Source organism: Leopardus geoffroyi, chromosome C2 (genome assembly GCF_018350155.1).
Source record: "Leopardus geoffroyi isolate Oge1 chromosome C2, O.geoffroyi_Oge1_pat1.0, whole genome shotgun sequence".
Classification (NCBI taxonomy): domain Eukaryota; kingdom Metazoa; phylum Chordata; class Mammalia; order Carnivora; family Felidae; genus Leopardus; species Leopardus geoffroyi.
In genome coordinates this window covers 42,704,123-42,719,571 of record NC_059333.1, presented here as the reverse complement: position 1 = coordinate 42,719,571, position 15,449 = coordinate 42,704,123, and the positions used below count along the sequence as shown (strand labels likewise).

At 35.9% G+C, this 15,449-nt stretch overlaps 2 protein-coding genes across 7 annotated transcripts in view; both read right to left on the bottom strand.

The window, feature by feature from the left end:
- NSUN3 (NOP2/Sun RNA methyltransferase 3) overlaps positions 1–6,520 on the bottom strand; it is a 60,234-nt gene extending 53,714 nt beyond the window's left edge. The window contains exons 1-2 of one of the 3 annotated variants that reach the window (XM_045501711.1): positions 6,332–6,517; positions 5,402–5,511 (exon numbers count right to left, since the gene is read on the bottom strand). In XM_045501711.1, the coding sequence (XP_045357667.1) occupies positions 5,402–5,511; positions 6,332–6,334 (113 nt within the window). In that variant the 5' untranslated portion in view covers positions 6,335–6,517. Of the gene's footprint in view, positions 1–5,401; positions 5,512–6,284 lie in introns of all 3 variants that reach the window. The other 2 variants (XM_045501710.1, XM_045501712.1) reach the window with 2 other exon arrangements.
- Positions 6,521–11,469: 4,949 nt separating this feature from the next.
- Positions 11,470–15,449, bottom strand: part of ARL13B (ADP ribosylation factor like GTPase 13B) — a 70,053-nt gene continuing 66,073 nt past the window's right edge. For all 4 annotated transcript variants that reach the window (XM_045501704.1, XM_045501705.1, XM_045501703.1 and 1 more), the window contains one exon: positions 11,470–13,535. In XM_045501704.1, coding sequence (XP_045357660.1) covers positions 13,459–13,535 — 77 coding nt within the window. In that variant the 3' untranslated portion in view covers positions 11,470–13,458. The remainder of the gene's footprint in view (positions 13,536–15,449) is intronic.

Sequence of the window (15,449 nt, the reverse complement as noted above, 5' to 3'; positions counted from 1 at the left end):
ACTCTCTTAGGCACATGAGGAAACTGGTTTTCTGAAAGAGCATACATGAAAACTGAGAATCTAGAAGTTGATTGCTGTAACTTGCCTGTGCCCAAATATCCCTTGAAAAATTATATAATGTATTATTTTATAATTATTTGATTTATACATTATTTGATATTATTTTCATTCAATTTTTTTGTGAGTTCTTCTTACTGTTCTATTCTCCACTCTACCTTCCTACCTAATGATGAGGATGAAAAATCATTTTATCTAGGTATTGCTAAGCAAAATTAGTATAACCCTGCCAATTACAAAATCAATTAAATTTTTATGGTTAAAAAAATTAAAATCCCTTTTATGGGGAGGCTGGGTGGCTCAGTCAGTTAAGCACCAGATTCTTGATTTCAGCTCAGGCCATGATCTCATGGTTCCTAAGATGAGCCCCATTCAGGCTCTGACAGTGCAGAAACTGCTTGGGATTCTCTCTCCTACTCTCTGTCCCTCCCCCCCCCGCCACATGCACATATGCTCTCTCTCAAAATAAAGAAATATTTTTAAACATTAAACAAAAAAAAAAACCCTTTTGTTTTATTACTATTGGTATCCACTAGAAGGTAGTCATTCAATCATTTTAAAAGTCTGGTTTAGAAATGAATGAAATCATGGATTCATTTAAGAGCACCTAAGTATGCTTGAGACTTTTATTTTTATTCTTCAGAGATTCTAATGATGAACTGACCACCTACTGTTTCTTGCCATTGTCTCCTTAGTATCTCTCATAGAAGGGTAATCTATGTCCATATTTGTTATCTACAGTACCTCAGATAGGAAGTCCTGAGTGAAGGTTTGTGTTTCTGGTAAAGACCAGCAAAAGGATGAAAATGCTGCATATCTACTCCCTTGTGTCAGGAGATGTGTGCACATACTCCCAGGGCTGGGACTCCAGACCCTTCACAGCAGCACATGCGGTAGAGGAAAAGGCATGGATTTTAAAATCACAGGCCTGAATTGGCCATTAAAATTGGTACTTTCTAACTTCCGAATTCTAAAGGGGCTAAAAGTTATTACTTCACAGGAATTTGCACAAATTAAAGTTGAATATTTGTGTAAAGCCATAATAAGGAACAAAATAAGAAATACAGACACTAGTTCATTTCTGTTTTCCCCAACCATCCCACTCTATTCCCTTCACAGATTCTGGTAATGGAATCTGGTTATATAATATCTTTTCCCCCATATGTGAATTATGTGAACTCTGGATTAATGAGAAGAGTGTCTAAATAAAAAAACATATATATTTTACAGACATATATATTTAACTGAGGCTCTTTTGTTTTGCTTTCTACAAAGCACACACAAAATTTCCAAAGTTCATGTAAAGATTTCCAAGTAATCCTCTCCTCATATATATTTGAGGGCAGAATGAATATACATATATATTTCATTCATTCATCTGTATTATATATATATATATACACATATATATATATACACACACACACACATATATACATATATATATATATATATAAAATCCATCTTTGCATCCCAATACTTAGCACAATGCCTGGTTTATTAAACACTAAATTGTGAGTAAGTAGATGAATTGCTCAAGTCTCAAGGTATTGGTTCTTCAAGACCCTCCCTTGTTGGGAGACAACTTAATAAATTATGACAATGCAATCTTGAAAGAATTATAATAGCTCTATCAACAAAATGCAATGGAAACACAAAGGCAGAACTAATTTTGTCAAGGGTATATGAGACAGCCTGATGGAGGACTGGGTAATAACAGTAATAGTAATAAAAATAATGCTATCATGTATTGAGGGTTTACAGTTTGTCAAACAATATTCTAAGCACTGTGTATGTATATGAAATCATTTTATCTTCCAAATAATTATTCGAGATAGATCCTATTTTACACACTAGGATAGTGAGGCAGGGATGTTAAGTAACTTACCTAGGTCATATGCTACAAGATGCAGAGGTAGGATTGAAACCCATACTTTAACCACTGTACAGAGGGAAAAAGGAGAGTGTCATTCCTTGCAGAGGGCATAGCATATCCGATCCCAAAGGGATGAAGGAGCCTGTCTACCAGGAGAATGTATTTAGTACAAACAGAATGCTGCAGACAGCAGGGGAGCAAAGGAGGCGTGTACTTCAGGGGTGGCCCAATGGCACACGATGGCAATGAGAAGCAGCACCACACAGAGGGTAAAACTAACTCCCAAGGCTCTTTCAAACGTGAGCTGTGTGCTACTGGGCAAGTTAAGTAACCTCTATCTGTCTCGGCTTTCCTATCTGTAAAATGTCAATAGTAATAACTACCTCAGAAGGCTGTACAGAGGATTATGTTAGTATTTGAAAAGTGATTAAAATATTGCCTGGAGTATCGTGCCATAAAGCAGCTGCTACAACAAGCCAACAGATAAATACTAAAGGTAGGAGACTATGGAAAGAAGCTAATGTAATATGCCAAGTAAGAAATGATGAAGGCCTAACTCAACAGTAATAGAGGGGATAAAAATGAAATCCAAATTAAGAAATTTTTCAGGAAGAAGCAAAAACTGGGCATTTAAATTTTGATGGAGGCAGGGTAGTGGTGTATGGGAGTACATACTTTGGGAGCCCCCAAGACCGATTAAAGTCAGTCCAGGTAAGAGACACGTGGTGTAGAGTGCAGGAAAGATCAAAGCGTGAAGGTTTCGGTTGTCCTTTCCAGGGGAATCACGGACGAGGACAACTTTTGCCTGCCACAACATGTGTCAATATGTTGTACTGCCAAGTAGGAAGGCTCACCCGAGCCTTGGAGTCTAGATTTTACTGGGGTTCAGTCACACAAACATGATCAATTGGCTAATCGTTAGTCTCCAGCTCCTCTGGAGGTCGCAGGTCAGAGGGCGAGCTGATACCATGGCCCACAGCAGCCACCATAAATCACAGTTAGACTTTCCAGTGTGGCCTAGTCCCCTGGGTATACAAAGACACTCTCAGGCGGGACATTCCATGGGCTTACAGATAACCTCCAAGGAGCTGAGGGCAAATGCCAAACTTATTTTTGATTCAGGTTCATTCTTTACCTTGAAGGTGTGGAGGAGGAGAAGAAACATATTAATGGTGACACCTTCAGTTGAGATAAGATATGCAAGTAGCAAATGACAACACAGATTTGGAAGGGAAAAATAACACGCTTTTGAGATTGCCTAGTATGAAACCAAGTGAAGTCACCAGAATATACTGAGGACTACGAAACAAAGTTTGTGGAGGACCGCAAAGCTTGAGATGGCAGCATACTGAGGGAAGTTTAAAGTCCTACCATGAATGGGCTTACCTGAAGGGTAACATGTAGGTAACAAACAGAGCAAAACTTGAACACACTGTAAACAACTTTAAAGGATTCTCAAAGGGTGACTTGTTTAAAAAAAAAAAAAAAAAAAAGCTATTACAAAACAATAAAATTTAAATAAATATTAAATCTTCCCCACTATCTAAATCTGTTATATAAGAAAGGAAACAAAAAATGTTGAGTAAATTTCTAGGCAGAGGACAAAAATGCACTCACCTTTCCCTGGAAGTAAACAGACTCTGCAAGCCTGACACCATGTCTTCCGAATAAAAGTTAAAGAAACCAAAAATATTTGTTTTTATTTCCCATGCCATCTTCCATGCTCAGACCATTTTCTAAACTCAGCCTTTATTTTGCCCATGGCAAATTTAGCACATTTATGCAAAACTTAAATTACCATGAAAACCCAATAAAAAGACAGATGAAGCAGAAGGCACAGCTAATTAGATGGATTTGAGGTTCATTGCTCATTTTGTTTAGGGTCAAACAATAATTTATAAATCTGTCTGAGCACATTAAATAGAAAAATAACTCATTACAGGGTAGGAGTAGCCAGACTACTATAGTCTGAAAACAATATACCTTTCAAAATCTTTTTTTTTTTTTTAAATCATCCATATATGCCTAATTACACCCCAGGTGTGCAAATAGGGATTAGCATTGGGAGTTCTTGAACCAGAAAGACTGGACACAAATCCCTGCTCTGGTTTTATCAGGTGGGAAACGGGAAACCTCAGAGCTTTGTTCTAAGGATCACACAGAGTCAATATCATCTGGTACATAATAAACATACAGTAGGTGTGTGGTTATTTGGATATAGTACGTTAAGTAACTTTGCACACCAAAAACATAATGAATTTATTGCACTTCACTCTCGTTCTTTCCTCTTTCTGCTCTGTGCCAGAAGACACCCATTTAAAATCTACTTTTGAAATAAAAACCACAATTATAAACGACTTTTTCATATTCTAGCATTTACAAGTTTCTAAAACAGCGTAATTTGTCCTAAAATGGTCTCCGAACAGCCTCAGACTTTACCATCAGTCACTGTGTAATCTGTTTTAAAAAACGCTTAAAGCTATCGTTTGTAAATGAGAAATTGTTATTGAGTTGATCCAACAAGAGATTAAGACAACAATGCAACCAAATTCCATTGTTTACAGCCACAGAACTTTTTCTTTTCCCTGAGCAAAACGTATTGGGCTTTTGCCCCTGGCTTCAGAACTAGCGGATCTTCTTTCAGGCTAAACTGCCTGGTTCTTTTTGCTGGGGTAACTCCCATGAAGTCCCAAGGCCTGGCTTCTCCTCAGGCCTTTGCTGGCACCCTCAGGCTCTGTTAAATAAGACAAGGTACTCCTGCCTATTTCTATCAGGATACTTACGGAATTAGTAATTTATAAACTATGAACACCAGACTGCAAGCAAATTAGACACGGGGACTGTCTTGCGCTTTGTACACCACAGAGCACGGGACATACTATATAAGAACTCAATGTAAAGAAGCCATGGAGTAACACTCTGACCAAAGGTAACACTCACTAAACACACAAATCAAACTTCTATCCATGAAATGTTTGTTTTCCGTAATACATTTAAAGAATCTGTGTGTGTGTGTATGTGTGTGCACGTGTGTTCAAAACATAGCCAGACATGGACACGGGGAAGACATAGGATCATCAAATAAAGTCACTCTAGCTAAGACAGAGCAGTGCTAGCTGTAAATAGGTTGTTTCTTCTGAATTCAGAAACCAGACAAAAGTTTTCAGATTTTTCTGCTACAGAATTAATTTTGTCAAACTGGTGGGCATTCCTGTTTCAAAGATCAAAACAGTTGCTCAAGCAAGGGCATAACAATTTTTTTCTTACTATCACTACAAAGTTTTCTTTCTCCCCTTTCCATTTTCCTATGATTCCATCTATCTCTTCCTAGTTCTTCCCTTCTCTAGCCCCTGTAGGAAAAGGGAAGCCAGGTTTAGATTCTTTCACCCCTTCTCCTCACAGCACCCCCCCCCACAAAAGGGTTTATTTGTGTTCTATCATAGGCATCAAGAGATATATTACACTAACCTTATTGTATTCCAGGCATCTCCAAGTTCTTTGGAATACTGTTTTTCAAAATGATCCAATACAACTTTGCAAATTTGTTTTGCAAGCTTCCTCTCTGATTTTGTCTTCAGCTACAACAAGAAAACGTTGCTGACACAATCTAATATTACAAATTTATTCAACTTCAAATTAACACAGTTATTTTCTTAAGAACATGTTTTAAAATAATTACTAGTTCTTGCAAGGGAGCAGTACCTCAAATGCAACAAAACTGTATTATGACATTCTATTTATGAAAAAAGACGGTGTCTTCAAATAATTATTGGTCAAATGGAAAACAAAGGTTAAAGAATTAGTGGCATTAACAGAAGCTGTGTTAAAGGAACAAAATTAACTTAAATAAGCCAATCTAGGTGTTAACATTAGGGGAAACTGGGTGAAAAGCATATGGAAGTCTGTATTATCTTTGCAACTTTTGTAAAAGTGTTCTAAAATAAAAGAGCTTATTTCAGGGGGGAGAAAAAAAGTCACTCGTTTCCTGTGGAAACTTCCTTGCAATTGGATTTCACTTACTCACCCAAACTTAATCGAGGGCTTGGTACGTAACATCGTTCTAAGCTCCCAGGACAGAACAGTGATAGTCTCAGCCCTTGAGGAGCTTGCATTGTGTTCAAAGCTGAGGGGTGTAGGTCATAAAGTTTGAAGACTGGATTGCAGACAAGTTACTTGGGGTGCAGGGGAGTCTTGGGAGAAAACGACTGAGAACGCTCACGAGAAGGCATCAGAGCATTCAGCATTATTCTAGGGCTTTGGACAGTGAAGCCAGAGAAACCAACAGCTCGCGAGGTTCCCCCATCCCGACCCCCACCCTCGCCGAGGCGCCCAGCTGGGTCCCAGCCCTCACCCTGGTCAACATTATCCCGCTGGGAGATGCCGAACAAGAGGTTTAACCATCCAGCATCCAAAACCTCCAGGAAACCAAAAGCACAGCCTCACGCGCGAGCTTCACCCGCATTCGCTTCCAACCCTCACTTTTCCGGTTCAACTTCCCGCGAGATACTGCTTTGCCTGCGTTATAGAAATCTCGCCAAAAAGATCCCGCGAGAGGCACGCGCGAAGTTCCTTCCTCGGGAGGCAGGTAGAGGCCTTACTTACTCCCAGGGGCGTGGCTAGATCCTGGGGCGGAGCCTTGAGAGGCCAGAGCTTCAAGTTGAACCTTTCACATTAAACGGATTGCTGTGTGCTTGCCGCTCAGTTAAAAAAAAAAAAAAAAAGACGAAAGAAAGAAAAGGAAAAGGTGTCTTTGTTACTGTTAGGATTTGTATAATGATCATTGTTGAAAAATGTTCTCAGGAGCTACGCTAGTTACTGCATTAATCTACCAAGTTTGATGACCCTCTCACTTAGCTCGGATATTCAGAACTCAGGGTAAAAGGGATGGATATGATGAAGAAATTAAGGCACCTATTTCCTAGAGATGGTCAATTGGGATAATCTCTTTTAACAGGGAGGGTTAAATGATTAACTGAAATACGGTAAAGCATTTAGCACAAAGAGGAGGAAACAGTAAATGCCCAAATGTTAGCTGCTGCTATGTATTCTCTTCACTCTCATGATCTTCGAGAGTAATATCACGTTCTGATACCAAATGCCTCAAGACCAAGATGACCCTACACACTAGCCTCCCACCCGCTTTTACTAGGGGCAGTGTTACTGGTTCTGAGGAATGTTTTACACCCAGTTTATTTGCTCTTTTAGTGTTACTATTCAGTTGCTATTCAGTTGCATCAGGAAAATCAGGGCTTCATATGGTCCCTGGTATCTAATGAGCATCATCATTTTGAGACCTTTGATGCTCAAAATGTCAGTATAGGCATATAATCACAAGTATAAATCCTAGAACAGTGTAAAATGAAATTTTTCATCACCTCTAATGTAATTAGAAGCTTAATATATTTACTTACACATCCCCCCTTTTTAAATCTAATAATGCATATGAATTCATATTCTAAAAATACATTTAGATTTGGTGCAAAAGAAAATTATAGTATTAAGGAGCCAAGTGATTAAATGCAGTTTGTTGTGTAGGGAAAAGTCATTAGTCTACCTTTCAGCCTCTATCTTTGAGATTTTATATTTTTTCTGTGCTCATTACAGAATCCTGCGTTTAATGAATTAATGTGGTAGTATATTTGCAAAATAGACATTGTCAAGACTTTTAAGGAGGTAGTAGAAATCATATACTTTATTTCTATTAGGTTAAGGGGATGTGTAATGCTTAGAAAGAGGTCATATTGGTTCTATTATATTGTTTTTTACTTTTTTAGCATGTTTCTATTTTCTGATATTAAGTAAGCTAATGATTACCGAAGAAAATGTAAAAACAAAAGCCTATGAGAATGAAAAATGGGCATGATGCCATTAGAGATCATCACTATTGTTATTTTGGTGTATTCCTCTAATTTTATGCATTAAAAAGTTTTTTTTTAACGTTTTTTTATTTTTGAGACAGAGAGAGACAGAGCATGAGCAGGGAAGGGGCAGAGAGAGAGGGAGACACAGAATCCAAAGCAGGCTTCAGGCTCTGAGCTGTCAGCAGAGCCCAACACAGGGCTGAAACTCACAAACCGCGAGATCATGACATGAGTCAAAGTCGGATGCTTAACCGACTGAGCCACCCAGGCGCCCCTGCATTTTCAAGGTTTATCAAACAATATGTATAATGTATCCTCTGTTTTTATAAGCATTTTCTTATATTAAAAATTCTTCATATACATCATTTCTAAAAGTTGCATAGTATTCCAAGGTATGGAGGTTACTACACTAGCTACCCCCTTATTATGGATCAACATTTTTGTTCATGTTTCTTTGCATGTCTGATAGCCTTATAAATTTTTTTATTATGTCCTTAATTCAAGGTTTTCAAATCTCATTAGTTATTATATTTCTTTTGTAAATATCACCTCATGTCCACTTACCTATAGATGCCTGAGTGCTATTTTTATTTATATTAGAGTGTTAACCATTTCACATTTTCCCATTTTTTCTTACAATCTTTTGACTTTAAATGTGAAAATACTTTAAAGTTTTATGCAATTCTTTGATTTTGTAATTGATTCCATTGCTTTTTGGCTTGGAAATTTCTTCTCACAGAGTCAAGCTATTATTTCTTCCTCTTTTTGTTTTTCTTTACAGTTTGATATTTAATATTTAACCCGTTACTCTATCTAGAATCAACATTAATGTATCATGAGAATGTTAGTGGACTTCCCCTATCTCACACCAAATAGCTACTGAAGAATAAACAAAGCTCCACACTGAATTTTAAAAATAGAAACTGTTAGCAGACTTGTTTTAAATCACTGCAGATATAACAAATTGAGCTGACACAAATACCAGCAATTATATATTTTATTATTATTACTAAAGAATAAAGCAACTTAATAAGGACCTACACTGGGCAGGAAAGGAATTTTTACATATCTAAGCAGTTTTATCACAAAGCCATTTGATATAAGAAGTGTTTCAGTGGGCATCTGGGTGGTCCAGTCGATTGAGCGGCTGATTTCGGCTCAGGTCATGATCTCACAGCTCCTGACTTCGAGCGCCACATCGAGCTCAGAGCCTGGAGCCTGCTTTGGATTCTGTGTCTCACTCTCTCTGCCCTCCCTGCTCAGGCTCTGTCTCTCTCTGTCTCTCTCTCTCAAAAACAACTAAAGATTTTTAAAAAGTGTTTCAGCATAGGTATACTTTATAGGCTTCTGTATGTTTTACGAATTTTCATATTTACATAAAACATTTCTCAAAACCCTCATGTTTGTAGAGAGGTTTGTGTGTCAAAAAGGTAAAGACAGGCTTTCCAGTAAAATGATCTAATACCAAAAGACCATTAGCTCCTTACAATGAATGGCAGAAAAACAAAACAGAGAAATTCACAATCAAAGCAAGAGAACAAAGCATAGTTAGAGGCAATCTTGAAATTTCACCTCAGGAGAGTAGCTAATTAGTAGAGACTCTCATTTTATTATTTTGGTCCCCAAAGTGTATGTACAAACAATCCACTGGGACTGGGAAGTAAATAACTTGTATTTTTATTTAACTTCATAAAACTTGTATTTTTATTTAACTTCATAAAAACTTAAAATTAGGGAGAGGTACATGTACAAAGTACAGCCAAACATGTATATAACTGTTAGGAGCTGAAACTTATCCCTTCAAAATTCATATGTTGAAGCCCTAAGCCCCAGTACCTCAGAATGTGACTATTTAGAAATACTCTTTCCAGAGGTAAAAGAGGCCTTTAGGGTGGGTCCTAATATAATCTGACTGGTATCTTTATAAAAAGAGGAAATTTACACAGGCTGAGATGCTAAGAATAAACACACACAGTATAGAGACCATGTGAAGAAACAGGGAAAAGGAGGCCATCTATAAGCCAAGGAGTTAAGTTTCAGAAGAAACCAATCCTGCCAACAAGGTTCCAGACTGATCTTGGACTTTCAGACTTCAGAACTGTGAGAAAATTAATTTGTTGTTTGATCCACCAAGCCTTCGATACATGTTATGGCAGATCTACCAAATACAATAACTTAAATATTTACTGGAAAAGAGGTGTCATAAGAATATGGAGACCACTTACTCATTTACCTAGATCATAAATTCTGTTTCCTCATCAGCACACAGAAAGAATTGACAACTCAGGCTCTAAACAAGCAAATAATTATATTCCTATTTTTCCTTCAATTATAAACAGCTTTCCTTCATGAAAGGAAATTCATTTCTAGGCCACCTGGGTGGTTTACATGGTTGAGTGACCAACTCTTGATTTTGGATCAGGTCCTGATCTCACGGTGGTTCTGAGATCAAGTCTCTCGTCCTCTAGCTCTGAGCTGACAGCAAGGAGCCTGCTTGGGATTCTCTCTCCCTCTCTCTGCCTCTCCCTCCTGTGCACATGCACTCTCTCTCTCAAAAATAAACATTTAAAAAATTAAGTAAAAATAAAGGCAATTCATTTCTGATTTCCTATCTCCCCTCTCCTCCCTGCAAAAGGCTTCCATTAGTGTGTCCACAAAGCCAATGCATTATTGTTATTTTGATAATTTATAATCATACTTTAAAGTAAGTCTTGAAATATCTGAATCTGTTTTTTGGATCAGATGGAATATTTTCTTGATAAATAGTATTAGCAGAATCTCACTTGCAAAGTCTACTCCACATAGAGAAAACTTAAGTATTTAAAGCCAAGGATAATAAAGTTTATAAGCAACAGCTTTATTTATATAAGCAGTTTCATTTTTGATAAGCTTTTGACACCTAGAAGTATTAGATTAGTGCAGAACAGGAGAAATTGAATAATATGAAAGAACTAAGTATCAAATAAAATAAAATATTGTCCTAGTAAAAGAATACTTAGTAAGAGATCAGCTGCAAATATAATGGCACATTCTATAATGTTTCTGGGCTATTCAAAATAAATTTTATATATTAAGTCTTTCATTTGACACTTAAAAGACCATTTAATTTTAAGCTTGCAGAAAACATGGCACTTAATTTTTACAAAATTGTAAGTTTGATTCTCCCATGATAAAAGTAAGCAAATTTTTAAATTTTAAAAATTAGTCTGAAAAATTGAGGAAAACACACAACCAATAACTCTAAAAAAATTCATTATTAATGTTTTGGAACATTTTTTTCTAGTGCTGCTATCATAGTGTCATAGTTAGAATCACTTATGATATTGGATATATGTTATGTATGCCTTTTTTCATAAAGAATTATGCAATAAGTAATTATTTTTGAAATAAGTAAAAATACTATCTTTGGATCAGTAGCAGCTTTAACAAAATACAGACATTGGATCATCTAGAATCATAAAGTGATATGATGTTATTTTTAACTGCCTTTAAAATGACAATATTCTTTTCTACAAACATAAAAACTTGTGTGCAGAAAAAAGGTTCCATATAAATATCATTATTTTAATCTATTGACTTAAAATTTCTTCCAAAAATCATATTCAAAAAATCCTTTTCTATTTTATTACCGAAAAGAAATCATTTAAATTTATCAAATGAAAAGCAAAGCAGGACACTGATATAAATTATTTTTATTGTGTGAAAATGTCATAATTTATGATGATTATGAACAAAAATACAGCATATAACAAAATAGGCATTTACTTGTTAAAAGCAACCTGGATTTACAAAACTTCTTTTAAAATATTTTTAGAATGCTTTAAGAATACAAATTACTTTTTTGAGAGAGAGATATAAAACATTTATTTCACTTTATCATATATTTAATTTCCAAATCATTTTTATTCATTTCTAATAAATGAACTCAATAATTACTGTACACTACAGTAATCACTGGTAGGAAACAAAAAAATTTAACTTTTATTTATTCTCAAACTAGATGAAAATTTAAAAGATGGCAAAAGTAAAAGTTCAGTTTTTTTAAAAAAATGACTAAATGTAAATGTTACAAAAAGGAGCCAAAAAGATGTACAAACAAGTTTTTCTCTAAAATCCAATTCAAAATTTACATTCTGCCTTCTTGTGTTGCTTTTCCTTACATTTCAGCCATTTAGCAAATTTAGGTTGTTATAAAATATGACTAAAATGTGATGCTCCAAAGTTAAACTTTTAAAGTAAATAACCATATTAAACTGCCTTAGACCTACTTAATCTTGTTATTGTTAGATACTAGTATATATCAGTTGTCAGTACAAGTTACCCAACTTAACCAATTTTAACAAGGTGATAAGGAATATGTATTTCCATATTGCATTTTCACCTTGATATAAATGTACACTTTCAATTAAATGCAACGTTATAAATCTATTACTCAAAGTATATTTCTAAAAGTTTGTCTAAATGCCAGACAAGTAGAGAATTCTACAGATGCCATTCTTTACTGCAAGAAAAGTGCTATTATTTTAAATTGGGAAATTATTTTGGAATTATTTAGTAATTTTAAGCCAACATTTTTATTCCTATTGATTAGTTCCCAAGCATTTCCTGGTTACAAAACACAAGTCTCTGTACTTAACGGTGGCTTTTTCAGGCTTTCTGCCTTTATTTCCAAGGCACAAAACAATTAGAATAACCTAAAAGAGTCATTGAAGCTTCTGATAGAATGAGGGGGTGACAAGGAGCATCCTGATCTGAAAAGGTCTATCTTATAAAAGAGGTGTTCATTAGGAATTTTAATAATATCTCACATAACATTTTTATTCATTTAAAAAGCATATAGCATATAGGTCAAAAAAGTATTTCAAGTCTCCTTGATTTATTGTGATCATCACCAAAAAAAAAAAAAAAAAAAAAAAAGCAAATGACAAAAAAATTGAACTCTCCTTGGGTAGTGTTTTCAAATAATATAATTTGGTAGAGTAAAGATCTAAGAATCTATTTTTAAAAGGCATTACTTTAAAATTAGGTAAAATTAGAATGTACACTTCAAGAACAATACTATTATGAAATATACCTTAAACCATATAAATATGTCCTGTTTGTGTAGTTCATGTTTGTCAAGTAAATCAACTCCATTTCCAGACACAATTTAAACAAAGCATCTATAGAAAAGTGCACAGTCGATATCATAATAATTAAAATTCTTATAAGTTTTAGAAAAATATAAAAAGTTAAAAACTTAGGTTATAAATTCCCAAGAGTTCCCCTTCCATGCACATGTATCTTACAAAAAATGTTTAGGATACAATAATAAAGACTATTAAACATATAGTAAAGAAAGTGTGCAGAGTCCATTGGCTCTTTTTCTGAAGAGGTTTCCTTCAGGAGTATGCCCATGAGCAGGACTGTAAAAACCAGAGTCAACAGTAACTCCTGCTAACTTGATTCAAATGCTCATCCCATCTATTGGTCATTTTCCTTCCTTTGTTTTAAACCATGAATAACATGGATAATTGTCATATCAGTCAGGTCTTTGGCTATTTATCTCACTTAAATCACTATGGTTATCTTGCCCCAGTCATCAATGCTTAGGGTTTTTCTTCTTTGAGAAGGAAGGTCTTCTAGTTGATCTTGCAGATCTTTAAAAAGCTCATCACGACTCGGTTATGAAACCACATCATGAGCATCACTGTTAGGCCTCTGTCGCGCAGACAGGGGAGGCAGTGGCTTCCCATAGAAATCTAAGAAAAGAAGGGATACCAAAAATATAAAACAAATGTGGTAAATCAAAATTTTTGATACAATTCATTATTTACCAACCAACACTTTAAAAGAGTAGAGCACTCTGACTTGGCATGAGAAACAACAGGTGAGGAGAATAGAAAAAAAAAAAAAGTCAAAATTCCAGAAAACTTGAATAGATTCAAAACACAACCAGTAGGATAAATTCCTAACTCTAGATCATAAATTAATCTCCACTTGATTTAATAAAAAGCTATATAATTGTTATTTCCAATCACACATTCATTTGCATTAGAACAAACAAATAACAAATATTCAAAATCTATGGAAACTGTTGCCAAGGCCCTGGTAAGTCAGTATGTGTATAATCCATGTTCTCATCCAATGGCTATTACTTCTAGGTATTTTGGGAAAAGAGTTAATTATCTTAGTTTTCTGGTAAGTCGTAATCTTTTACAATGATGATTTACTATTAGTGATTTAAGACATATCTGATACAAAGAAAGTCTTATTTTATATTTCTTAACAAGTTCCTGTCCCTTAATTATTATAAATTGGCTTAAATTTAAGAGAATATGTAAACCTTCGGGAGCATCTGGGTGGCTCAGTTGGTTGAGCATCTGACTTCAACTCAGGTCATGATCTCAGGGTTCATGAATTCAAGCCCTGAATCGGGCTCTGTGCTGACAGCTCAGAGCCTGGAGCCTGTTCTGGATTCTGTGTCTCCCTCTCTCTCTCTCTGCCCCTCCCCACTCACACTCTGTCTCTCTCTTTCCCTCTCTCTCAAAAATAAATAAAACATTTTAAAAAATTTAAGAATATGTAAACCTTCAGGAAGTAATTCTTTCCTAGCCTATTACCTTAAAATTATTCTAGAAGCAAAGATTTTTAGGATCACTTGAAATAAATATATTAAAAATGTATTACAGGTCTGTTTCCAGTTTCACATATGTGGAGTGTTTGGCTAACTAGCCCCTCATGCAAACAAGCACATGCCCTAGATAAGAGCCTGCAAGGTCACAAGTAAATGTAAGTGCCTGATATGACTTCCCCAAATGCCCTTTGTGACCAACAGTCTCCCTCACCTTCCAGGACCTTCCGTGAGGTAAGACTATGGTGGAGCTTCTACACTCTTTTGTTTTGAATTCACGAAACTGGCCTTAGCATGTGCCCCAGTTCCTACAGGTCTCTCTGCTTGTACCGTGCCTTGATCTCCCCCTGTGGAACCCTCAAGGTATGCCATATACTTCCTCCAGAACCTGTGAATAATAAATTTCTCCCACTTTGATTTCTCTTGTGGTCTTTTTGAGCCAAGGTTTATCATCTAGCACCCAGGGGCCCTACTTAACAAATGTCAATTTAACAAAGTCATAACAGCATTTATTAAGGAGATTGGAAGTCACCACTGCATGCTACAAGAAGTAAAAAAAGCTGAACAGACTAAAAAAACAACAACAACAATTTGTCTCAGATCCTTAAGGGGGGGTAAGTCATAAGACAAACCACTGCCCCAATACCAAAGGCAAACTGGCAAATATAGGGAGTCTCAGTTTACCAGAGCAGACATTCATGAATATAATCTGTGGAGGAAACCAGTGCCCGGTAAGAAAACCCGAACTGTAGTGATGAATTGCTGGAGGCTTAGTACACAGAAGTCTGAGAATAAAAGACTCCAGGGGGACTAAGTCATAAGAGGATCCCCACAATACTGTGAGATTTATCTCTAGGAACTTGAACAAATTCCCACAATAAATATGGGAGAAAAGTCCCCTCCTGCTTCTGGCAAGAGACGGGAAAAGAAACCATTTAGAAATACCCCACAGCACTCTGTTCTGGGGCACAAGACCTGCTGTCAGGAGAAACTAGTTAACCAGAACCTAACCTAGTGGGGTATTATCAAACCCTAACTGATC